The 12,018-nt window shown below is 43.2% G+C and overlaps 1 protein-coding gene across 3 annotated transcripts; it reads right to left on the reverse strand.

Annotated features, from left to right (window-relative positions):
* On the reverse strand, positions 1-11,707 carry anln (anillin, actin binding protein). Of its 3 annotated transcripts, none has more exons than XM_026156539.2 (23): positions 11,565-11,707; positions 10,003-10,153; positions 9,496-9,918; positions 7,085-7,407; positions 6,654-6,951; positions 6,262-6,428; positions 6,077-6,166; positions 5,880-5,988; positions 5,303-5,592; positions 5,090-5,223; positions 4,863-5,004; positions 4,642-4,777; positions 4,217-4,390; positions 3,925-4,051; positions 3,722-3,770; positions 3,548-3,601; positions 3,401-3,433; positions 3,289-3,307; positions 2,573-2,685; positions 2,161-2,247; positions 1,956-2,063; positions 1,600-1,772; positions 1-1,514 (listed from the first exon to the last, which is right to left on the reverse strand). In XM_026156539.2, exons 1-23 carry the CDS (start codon positions 11,580-11,582, stop codon positions 1,394-1,396), a joined length of 3,339 nt encoding a protein of 1,112 aa, XP_026012324.2. In that variant the 5' UTR covers positions 11,583-11,707; the 3' UTR covers positions 1-1,393. The 3 variants fall into 3 exon arrangements, with proteins under 3 accessions (XP_026012324.2, XP_026012325.2, XP_026012323.2); XM_026156540.2 differs by having other exon boundaries at positions 5,303-5,520; positions 6,654-6,954; XM_026156538.2 differs by having other exon boundaries at positions 6,654-6,954.
* Between the last annotated feature and the right edge of the window lie 311 nt (positions 11,708-12,018).

The following is a 12,018-nucleotide window of genomic DNA, read 5'->3' on the forward strand; positions in this document are numbered from 1 at the left end:
TCAGAAAGGGGCAAATACTCTTTTTAATGCACCAAATTGCAAAAAGGTAAAAAAGCACCGTTGTCATTCAATATAATTACACAGCAACATGTAAAACAGCCCGTCCATTCTTTTTTTAATAAAGCTTGTAGCGTACATTGTTAAACAGCCACGTTTACCAAATCAGTGTAAAAGGATGGAACAAGAGATAACTAGAGATAATGATGCATGGAGACCATTTTCAGGTTGCATTTATCAACATTTGCTTTTAAAAAAGTGCTTTTATTGAAAATGTTATTTATTTGCAGGTCACTAGACTATTTTATTTACTCTGCATTGTCTAACAGGTACCTAAGAGGTAAACGTGCACTCTGTAGTTTGCTGTTACACCTGAGACTCATTAACATGTATATAAAATGACATTTGAAAAAGGTGGCTGCTGATGCTGCCCCCAGCTTCCTGGTAGATACACGGGTGGCATCAATTTTAAAATCATCAAGTTACTGTCACAAGTGAAGTGACCTCAACCTCCCCCCTCCACGTCGCTGCGATTCAAACTACACTAGTTATACCGATCGTATAAACTCCTACGTCACTGTGTTCATATGCATGTCCATGCTGCCTGCCCACCTGCCAGGGTGACAAGCTCTCATCAGCCTTTTACAGCTGAGGGGTCAAAACTGTCACCTAAATTAAACCCCCCCCCCCTCAATTTCTTTGTGTAGATGAGCCATGTGTTATATCTGACAGAAGCTTTACATTTTAATTAAAAATAAGAAAACTGAAACATGGAAGCACAGTGGTTAAACACTGCTGCATCACACTGATGTCTGGAGCTCTTTGTGGAGCTGACATGTTCTACCTGTGCCTGCCTGGTTCTCTCTTCCACAGACATACACAGTAGGGTAAGACAGGCAGCTGGGACATGGGCCAGCATGCTGGTTATGCAGACTCAGGCTTCAGAGCAGGATATGTAACAGATCGGCTCCCCAGTTATCTCCATTGAACATAATACTTTTTTGGGGGAGGGGGTTATAAAGCATGGACACATATACACACTCACTCGCGCGCACACACACGTATATATTTAGAGACAGAGGAATTTGAACACCACGCACATTCAAATTTCAACACTGAAACCAAAAGTTTTAAAGCCATGCAGCATGTGCATATTAAATATTAGCATTAACGTAAAAACGTGGCAACATCAGCCAAAGCACATCAAACCAGGCTTATGCATCAGATATATAAAAACCCAACACCCACGTCAATGCAGAAAAACCTGTTCTAGCATGTGTCGGATGTTTATTTCACCTCCTGTGATCAATGATCCTACTCAAATATCCAACTGGTATGATAGTATATTGCACTTAGTAAGCCATGCATCATCAGCAGTCCAAAGAATACAAAGGGATTAGTTGGGCAGCGGTCTGTTACAGGCATCTGGCTGCCACATCCGCAGGTCCACCAGAATCTGGTTCAGCTTCTTCATCCACAGATTTCTCTCCTCCTTGGTGTCAGCACTCAGCCAATTTCTGCACAGGAAAACAAGCAGAGTATGTTGACTGTCATCAAGCCACTCTTCAGGAGTAAGTACCTGTCCATATGGTGGAAACGTACCTAGTGACACACGTGGTGTTCTGGCACTGGCTGACAAGCGTTTCTCTGTCATCGTCTCTCCGTGGTCTGATGGTGATGAGCTCAAACGTGTTGGGTCGGGCACAGAACTCTCTGCTGGCTGGCTCCACTGCCTTACTTGTGCAGTTGGACAGATTGATGCGACCAATGGGATTCTACGAGATGTAGAACAACCCTGTTCAGTCTTTGCTTACATTTTATTCTTAAAGCTTTAAACTTTGGCACCGTCTATTTAATGTTTTTCAGTTGTTACTGCAGGTTTAGAGCAGTCACATATTAGTCAGCACGTGAATGTAGAGTAACAGACAAACTTGCTTGCTGGCTCGCAGCATTGTTACCTTTCTCTTTTCGTCGTCTGGGTAAGTCCAGTAGGAGATGCAGTATCCTGACAGGACGCACCATCGTCTGTGCCAAGCTCCAAACCCACTAACATCTTCAAACATCGTCTGTGGTAAGAAAAAACAAAGACAGATGATTAGATTTCAAGAATAGTTGTAGCAGCAGCACATTAAGGCCAGCATCAGCCTCATGAGCCATACTCACCAGGAAGCCCCTTTCCTCCACCTTTGAGCCCACTTCACAGTGCATCTTAAGGTAGATGTGGCCCTCCAAAGGGCACAGGAATGGCACCTATGACCCAGAGCAGGCAGACTGAATGGAAGGCTAACACTTCATACAGCACTATGCAAAAGTCATGAGCCACTGCACATTTCTTTATATTTTACTGGGAAAATAAGAAATGACAATCATTCGATTTCAGTACATGTGGGAGAAAAACAGTGGTGCAGTCTACAGGTGAATATGGACATGGAAACACTGTGTGTGTGTGTCATGGTTACATACATAGGCTGACATAATTACTGAGTTTACAGATGCATGAGGATGTTACTGCCATGGATGTAACAGTGTGAATGGAGACAGATATACATGGACTATGAACTCGGGGCTTTCATACCTTCTCCAAAGGAAACTGGGTCTTCCCAATTGAAGCCAGGGTGAGCTTGTATGCTCCAATCAGAGCAAAGTTACTGGTGCGAACCGCATTGGGGCCTCCAGGACTGGCCACAACTGCAACAACATACATTATGCTTAATAATGACAAGTGACACAGGGGGAAAGTACTGAACACATGAAAAAAGGAAGGTGCAAAAAGGCATGGACACACCCCCAGACATCTGTCAGTAATTAGAAACCCTGCTACTGGGTGCAAATGCGTCTCAGCTGGTTCCTATAAAAAGGTGCCTCATTACTGACATCTAGTGAGAATTTCATGTCAAAAGAATCTTTAGAAATATATTGACTTGAAAACACTGGTGATGTGTACCCACTCTGGCTCCATCTGGCTCATTTGTTTTTTTCAGACATGCATTATAGCTAAACATCTGTATTTGGTTTTGCTCAGATACAACTTTCCACACAAAAGCTGTCACACTGTGACTAAAGACGTCACCTGGAAGAGTATTGAAATGTTTCTCCTGTTTAAAACGGCCCAAATGAACAGAATCCACAGTGTGAGAACAACAGATCACTGATTCATCCAGTACGTTTATTTGACCTAATAAAGCTCATTTCTCCTTGAAGCTTATATTGAGACCATCACTCTGTATCTTTTACACTTTGTTACATAATAGTCTTCACAGCACAGTTTGTATAAACCTTAGTGTCACATACCTGGTGTCTGTGTCGTCTTCTGCAGGAGAAGAATAAATTAATTAACATGTGGAAAAAAGGAGCTTTTTTCTCATTTTTCCTTTAAAGTTTTAGTTTTTTTTTAAATACTTACAGTGATGGCAAGGAACTTCTTTGGAGTGATAGCCTAGGAAGATGAAGAAATATTACATTTGTTTTAAAGAGTAAAGTGAGAACAGCCACACACTCTAAAAGCATATCCCAACAGCAAACAACAAACGTAAAATAAAACAGGAATTACCTTCGACTTGTTGGTTTTCTTCTTCTTGTCACTGCAGATTTCCCGTTTCTGCACCTGAAAGGGAACAGCACTGTGCACCATCAGTAACACTGCAAAACAGAAACTTACAGAAGACTATGAACAGACGGTGTCACAGAAATACAGCGTTAGTACTTGCAGAACGAGGACACGTACCAGACAGTATACTTCTACACTGATGTCAAAGCCACTGTCAACGTCAGATCTGAAAGTCAAAGATTCTCCTCAGCAATCAGTAAATAAATTGATTATGTTTAGTTAATAGTGTTTAACAACAGAGGCGACGTGCTGAAATGATGAGTGACCACAGCGGTGTGACTGAAGGCCAACAGTGCCTCCACTAACTGCTTCTGACTCACATAGTGAACTTGGTGGGGAAGGTGAGGGTGTCGCCACTCAGGCCACGGTGTGTCGTGGCTAAAGGCGTGGCCACAATGTTCTCTGCTCCCGCCCTGATCATGATGAAAAATGAATGTTTGGTAGACTCTGAAATAATGGAAACAAACAGCATGACAACATTAGTGTGAAATTGTGGGATTTCACTCTGACTGAAGATTCTTAAAACTGACAAATAACAGTTTAATAAAAGCACTCATTTGAGATGTGGTCTAATGGAGAACATGGAGAACTGTAGAGTTATGGATCGTGTACCTGGTTTATTGGCAGTGGAACAGACAAAGTCTGCCTTGAGAGGCAGGCGTAGCTCCTGCAGGGTGATGCAGCCTTTGGAGGCCATTGGCTGCGGGGCTGCAGGCCCCTCTTTCCTTCCTCCTGGATTTCCTTTCAGCTGGTCCAGCTCCACCTTCAGTGCTTCTCTCTTTTCGCCTGAGGCCATCAAACGTAAACAAAGTCATATCTTTGGGCCAAACCATGTCCCTCGTTAATCTTCTAAACACCGACATGTGGAACTCTAACATCGACACAGGGTAGGTCTCTGCAATGCTTTCACATTTTATACAGGAAACTAAATATTAGCACTATGTGTATTTTTATTTGTGTTCCTTTACTCAAGACTCTGTGATCGTGCTATGTGAACAACCTTGAGCTGACTAAGGAAACATTAGAGATGTGCTTACTTGCCACCAGCAGCAGCCTCTCTGCCTCAGCCTCCACCTGCGAGCCTTTCCCGTGTTCTTCATCTGTGCAGCAGTTGAGTGCCTGGCTGGCTTGATAGATAACCGTCTGCTGCAGGTTGATTTCATTTGTCAGAATCTACACAAAAGGTAGATTTGTGTGTAAGATCAGACTGTAGTTTATTACCAGTTGAAATCCTATATGGAACAAGTTTAATGTAAACCTTTATCTTCTGTTTGACACTGAACAGGCTGGATGCTCGGGGCTCCTCGGCTCTCTTAGAAACGTCTTCTTTTCTCACAATAACCTGCTTCACACTGGGCCTCTCGGTGTTCTTCACCCTGGTTGACCTGTATGCATCGATACTTGCACACAGCAACAAACATTCAGTGAGACGGTGAAAACAGACGGCTCTGAAGCATCTCAGCACTGCACGGAGGAAACACTTACCTGTAGGGAAGCTTGTGGTCCTCACTTGAGACACTTGCACCATCTCCATCTGAGGAGGTCTGGAAGCTTTTGGCTATGGCGACATCGTCGGGAGTTGTGCTCTTCATAATGAAAGAGTTGGCTGGAGTGGATGTCTGCACAAGTCATGAAGAAAATATTATCACTGAACAATTACCGCTGCATTTCCATGGACGAGGACTCGTCGGTGCTCACCATCATTCTTTTTTCTGGACTGTTTACCACAGCGGCCACAGTCTCTGCCAGTGGAGTGAGGAGGGACATCGAGGAGATGTTTAAAGCATCTTCCTCATCACCGCTGGGATCTTCACTCTGTTCTAGATCTCCAAACAGCTCGTTGATGACGGTAGAATTGACAGACTGATCCACGTTTTCTTCTCTTTTCTCCTCTGGGGTCTCTTCAGTCAACTTATCTGTAGTGTGAACAGCCACTTTCAGGGGGCTGGAGGTCAACACTGGAGGGGAGCTCATCAGCTGACGACCTGCTGTTTATTTAAACCCATGTTACAAGTCTTGAGATTGTCATCAGGAAGTATGGTTTGTTTTGTTGTGTAGAGCTGTACCAACATCCTAAACTCAAAATCTGAAGTTAAACTGAATCACTGCTGAGGGTCCAACAGAACCACCGATGGTGACAAAACACACAGCAGTCATTGCACTGTGACTAAAAACAATATGCCATATTATAATCTGCCCGACACCAGATAACTGATAGCTTCACTTAACCAGTAGTCCGAGTACTCGGGCTCTGTTCGGGACTGTCATGCAATACCTGAAGGAGCGCACTCGCCGCCTGCGTCAGATTTCTTACATGGTGCAGGGAATTCATCCGGCGGCTCAGATGAGATCACTTCTCTCTCAACAGGCTTTACGACCTCTTCCTGAAAAGTACATCATTTGAAAAATCCACTGGGGTGAATGCTGGGAGACTTTATTTACTCTGTGTGTGCCTGATGCTTCCTGTCCAACCTTAGTGTCCGCTCCTCCTTCTTTGTCCTTCCACATTTTGCTCCTCTGCTGGAAGCGACTGCAAATTTGAGCCAGCTCACTCTCACGCTCCTGAAACGAGCAGGCTTGATATTAGAATGTGCCATTCTGCTATTCGGATAAGGGCGAAAAACATAACTGCAGCACCAAGAATGACATCAACCTACCAGTTTCTGCCTCATAGTGATGTCAGCGGTGGTTGTGTTTGTAGCCTGGGCAGCTCTGAGTCTCTCCTGTACCGACCTGGTGTTTGGACTCACAGAGGCAGCGCTGGTCTGTACTCCGACTCGAGCAGGTGAGCTCTGGTTGATGCGCTCCCGCAAAGATTTCACTCCTATTTGAGATGGTAAAAATCACTCTAACTTGTGGAGGATAGAATCAACTAATGGGTCTGTGTCAACACTGATTTGAGCAGACAATTAAATGACAATGTAGGAAGGTGCCCCTGGTACACAAGTGAATAGAACCGGCTGATGTGCTAAGAAACTGGCCATATCAAAACATGCAGACACTGCCACTGGGCAATTTTCATCATAACCAGCTTTCCAGTCCAACTCACCAAAAGCTCCTGTAGTAACCTTTTCCCTCGAGGCTGGAAGGTCAGATGAGCTGGGCTTGGCGCAAAGCTCCAGCTTCTGGGGACTGCAGGAGACATTTGGGCCTTTGGACAGGGCCTGATGTTTTTGGGGACTTTGAAGCGCTGACATGGAGGAGCTGGCCTTCTGCTGACTAGATAAGAGGGCCGGTTCCTCAACCGAGGTCTTCTGATGAATAGAGGACACTGTCGCGCCCTGGTTGGAGCACTTCTGAGGACTGGATACCAAGTCGGCTTTTTGAAGGCTTGGAGAAAACGCAGCCTGCTGAAAAATAAACAGATGGAAAGCCAGTTTATTTATACAGGAGATATATTTCTAGTGACCCAGGAAACCTTGCAGGAAAAGCTAAAATTTGAATAGTGAAGCGATTATGCACAAGATAAAAAATGAATACCTGCTTGGAGATGCCCGTGCACTTGCTCCTCACGGTTGAACTGGTCACCGAAACGCTGGGTTTAGTGCTGGAAGCCGCAGCACCTCTGACTGTAAATCTGGGACTAGACGAAGCAGCGAGCGTCTCCTTTGCTTTCTCTTTGGGGGTTTTAGCATGGCTGAGATCATCCTCCCAGGAACCAATGGTTGCAGCCAGGTTGGCCAGTCTGCCTCTCCTCCCAAGGGAAATTTCTGAGGAGACAGAGGGACTGGCAGCTGGTTGGGCATCAAACGGTCTCTTTATCGTGGATACAGGAATACAGTCTGAAGGTACATCACAAGCATCTGAAAAGGGAGAAACTATTTCACTTTTACACGTTTATTCACACGTAAAAAACAGATGTTATCTGGAATTTCAGGATTAGAGCTCATCTGAGGACGAAGATGGAACATCTGTTTTTCTGAATGCTTCTTGGTGTCATAAACTGTAACTGTAACCAAAAGAATCACGTATAAGAGAGCCAACAGTGTGTTATATAGTTCTACATTACATATAAGAGAGATTTCTTTAAAATAGACAGCATCAGAAAGCATTTCAACCTCCTGTTGTCTAGGGCTGAACGATATATCGCATTTGCGATAATATCGCGACATGATCAAGTGCAATTTTCTAACCGCAAAGGCTGCGATTATACGGCTGTCCAAATTACTACCATATCCCAGAATTCATAGCGCGGCCCAGCCAAACTCCAGTTTCCAGCAATGGCGGCCGCTACTAAGTTTTAAAATTACTCATACTAATCTTTCTGGGTCACAAAATAAACTTTTAACATATTTTCAGGCGAGAAAGTAGTTGTGTAAACATCAAATATCTGCTCGGTTTATCAAGATATCCCATATTTGCAAAAGTGCTTCGACGTTTTCAGAGGCGTCTGCTACCCACCAGCTCGACAGCTAGCCGGGAGCTCGAGGGTTACTGATGCGGCCGAGAACGGCACAACTCCCGGCACATCATTTTCAGATCACCGCGGAGTTTCGCTGCTCGGGTTAAACGTAATATATAAGTCACTTAGACAACCTAAAAATGTTATTGTTGGGCTTTTTTCAGTGTTTTGTTTGTTCGTGAGTAAATCGGTTTGGCTGAGATTAAAGTTATTAGATTAGATAAAATAAAACTTTATTAATCCCCCGGGTGGGTTCCTCCTTGGTTTTCACACAGCTGACTAAACGTCAAACAGAAAACTTATTAAACAGAAGTATGAGACAGTCGAGAATTTACACCAGTGTCTGGTTATATTTTAGACAGCAAGAAGCAGACGGCCGAGTTTATTAAACTCCACCGAGACAGCGGTGACGCTAATCAGAACTAGACCGTCCAATTTCACGCCTTTAAACTTTAAAGGCGTGTTTGTGTGTGTGTTTATACAATTGCTATTATGTTTGCACTTTATGTGTAATGTTACTGACTGCAGAGATCAGTAAGATGTGTGTATTTTTTATTTATTAGTTTTATTTATTTAATATTATTTTTTAATTGAATGACTGTCTAGTAGTTCACAGATGTTGAAAAACTGAGTGTGGTAAAGCCACTGATTTTGTTTATGTATATTTCTGCAATCTGCACATTGTACTGACTTTCATTTTAATGTTTACACCAGGGTTCCTTGTCAGCACTTTATGCTCAGATGTTTGTAAGCTAAAAATAAACTATTGTGTATGTTCAAATATACTGTTGTGATTGAAGAAGTTAAATAAAAATGTCAGTCATCAATTCATGCATCACCTCATGTCATCATAACAGAGGTCTGTCTTCCAGGAAAGAACAGTTTAAAATTAATGTAATATAGTATTGGCCATACTATATGATGTATTGCTTGTCTTTGTTTAATAATACAGAAGACAAAGACCTTAAAAAATAATCGCATATCGCATCGCAATCGCAATATTGGGGCAAAAAAAAAATCGCAATTAGATTATTTTCCATAATCGTTCAGCCCTACTGTTGTCTGCTTGTAGAAGTGGGAATCACCAGACAACACAATACCTGACCTATGATACGATATTACTGCCATTATCGCATTTTTAAAACTAGATTACACACAGTCACTAAAACCTGCCATAAGACCGACTCACTGTACCATCAGTCTGACACTCAGCACGATCTGTTTCTGAAACTACAGCAACTGTGAGAAATGATCAAAAATCCCACATCTGGGACTTTCTACATAGACAGAAATTCACACACATTTCTTGGTTGAGCCGATTTCATGTAGATTCCCTCAGCTGTTATCTCAGGATGGAGATCTTTTGTCTCAGACTAATTTTTATTTATTTCTGATCATTTTGTCCCCCCCCCCCCTCCTGAAGTCTTGTTAATAACTTCCTGTAAATTTAAACTCATTCTATGTAAATTAAACAGCAGGAAACTGTTACCGTCAGCGTTCCAGCACTTCCTCTGCTCTGCCAGGTTTTTTAAGCGTGATTTCATGCCAGCAGCAGATGGAGCTGGATCCTCTGTGTTACTCTGAGGAGCTGGATTGGCGGCTCCTATCTGTGCTTCTGTTCTGCTTGGAGGAACAAGAGCAGTGCAGACAGCCACCTTGTCGGGTTCTGGGCGTTCCGCTTTCAGCTGCACTGCCTGAGACTGCAGAACAGGCTTTCCTGAAGTCTTCTCCGAGGAGGAGAAAGGCCGGATGCTGGCTGGACCCACCGGGGGCTTTTTGTCTGTGGGAGGATCTGAGAGAAGAGGAGCTTGTGGCATCACCGGCTCCTGGTTCTCTTCATCAGCTGCAGGTTGGACATTTTCTCCAGAGCACTTGCGCTTTGAGGGAGATGGCTTTGTGGACGTCTGGGGCACTGAAAACAATAAAGAGATTTAAGCAAACACAAGACAGCTGCAGCTCAGAGGTTAAAGTGCCAAAACACTAAAGGGGCTCATACCTTTATCAATAAGAGACTCGCTGATCACAATGTTTGTGTCAGTCAGTGGCTCTCGAGGCCTTTTCACCACCTGTCTGTTCGCTGCATTGGTTCTTTCTGCGAGTTTCTTCTGGAGGTTCTCTCTGCGAGCTCGAGTTCGCTCCAACAGTTTCTAGTTTGGTAGAGTTGGGTTGTTAATAAAACATCACCTCTGTAGTGTTCAACTGCTTTAGTGAAACAGAGTCAAGCTAAATTACAAACTAAAGCCAGGTGCACAGAGGGATTTATGGCAACGCTGCTGCATCTAAAGGGATGATGCCGCTCACAGATACAGTTTCTGCATCAAAGATCATTTACAAGTGTTTACACCTCATATAAACGGTTTAATAGTCTCCTATAGCTTTGGGCTCTCACTGTTCTCTTTGACTACTGTTACAAATATTTCCCTCACTGTCAGATTCTAATGTTTCTTAGTTTTAGCTGTCAGAGCTGATAACTCCTGAAACATGTGAACGCATCCAAAGAAACACGAAGTAACCAAAGATAATAAGAACGTGTTTGCTTTCCCTCGTGTTTCTAACACTGCGCTTACATTTCTCCTGTTTGTTTCATTCTGCTGTCTTACTATTCATATTTTAATTGCTGCATATTTAACGGGAATGCACCCATAACCTCGTTGTCCATGAACAATTGCACTAAAGGCCTAATTCTATTCTGCTGTGCAAGTCCCGACACGTACGACACCCTACATCAGCTCTGCAGGCGCTGACGAAAAGCATTGCTGAAGAATGACGCACGCTCCTGTACGCCTGCGGTTTAAACTCTAATGACATCAGACCTGATTCATGTCGGTTAGTTAGCTGGCAGCACCGACATGAGTGAAAATAACAGAAAAGAAAGAAACTGACGCCCAACAGGTCCGACTGCTGGACGCAGCTACGGACACTCAGCGAGTTTAACGACTGGGGCGTTGTTTGACCTCCTAAGACCCGAACTCTTCCACGGCAGCATTTTTAATTTCACTTTGATATTTGGTCACATTGGGGCCCGATGAATGTAAAAACAAAGAATTACCAGATTTTTTTTAACCTTATTTTTGTTTTTAAGAAAAATGAGAGTCACATGAGGATATTCGTTTAAAGTTTTGATAGAACAGTAGCATATAATGTCCTCGTAAGTGGACATCAGGCCCTTGTAGCGCAAAATTGAGTATTTTGGTCTAAATAACCCAAAATGTGATGTCCACATATGTGGACGCTAGAAGGTTAAGGAGCGCTTAAATATAACGATCATTCAGGAGCGAAATACTTGTTAACTTGTTCCAGCCACATACATACTGACATTAAAATGAGATACTTTTGTGGCTCATGTAGTCGTTTTGACCAAAGAAACACGTGACATGTTTTCTTCAGCCGTGTTAAAAACGTCAACGTCTAAAGCTAATAACAAACAAGCTAATGCCCCGTGCTCTCTGAGCACTACCATTATAACATTTGGTTTCTACGTTAGCTGTGCACTATCCAGTCACTTTAACGCAGCTTCTTCCGTTGTTGGCTGATTAGTAAAGTTTTTCTGTGACTCACCTCAGTAAACGGATCCATTCTGGTTACTTTCTAACAACTCGACTGCAGTTTGAAGTAAAACTACTACAACTGCGTGTACAGAGAACTGCGCGACTCCAGCTTCTCTCTTTGTACCAAACAGCTTCTGTTCAAATTTGAATTTCGGCGCTGTGACTACTGCGCAGACTCCACATCTTCAACGGACCACTTAGAGCCAATCAAAATCACCGAGAGGGGTCGTGACCGGTGTTGTGCCAAAGAATGACTTCCGGTGTTTCGGTGTGTTTTTTATGTTTGCTCAGATTACAAAATAATCTGCAGTCAGCAGGGTTTACGAAGGTGTTACATATAAAATAAAGAAATGGCCTGTTTTGCGGGTATCTTTACGACTCGGCGTTATTTTACATACTGTGTTCTACATTATATTTGATTCAGCCTTTTTGACCACTTAAAATATTCTGAAATTATTGTTATG

This window comes from Astatotilapia calliptera, chromosome 22 (genome assembly GCF_964374335.1).
Source record: "Astatotilapia calliptera chromosome 22, fAstCal68.1, whole genome shotgun sequence".
NCBI classification, from domain to species: Eukaryota; Metazoa; Chordata; class Actinopteri; order Cichliformes; family Cichlidae; genus Astatotilapia; species Astatotilapia calliptera.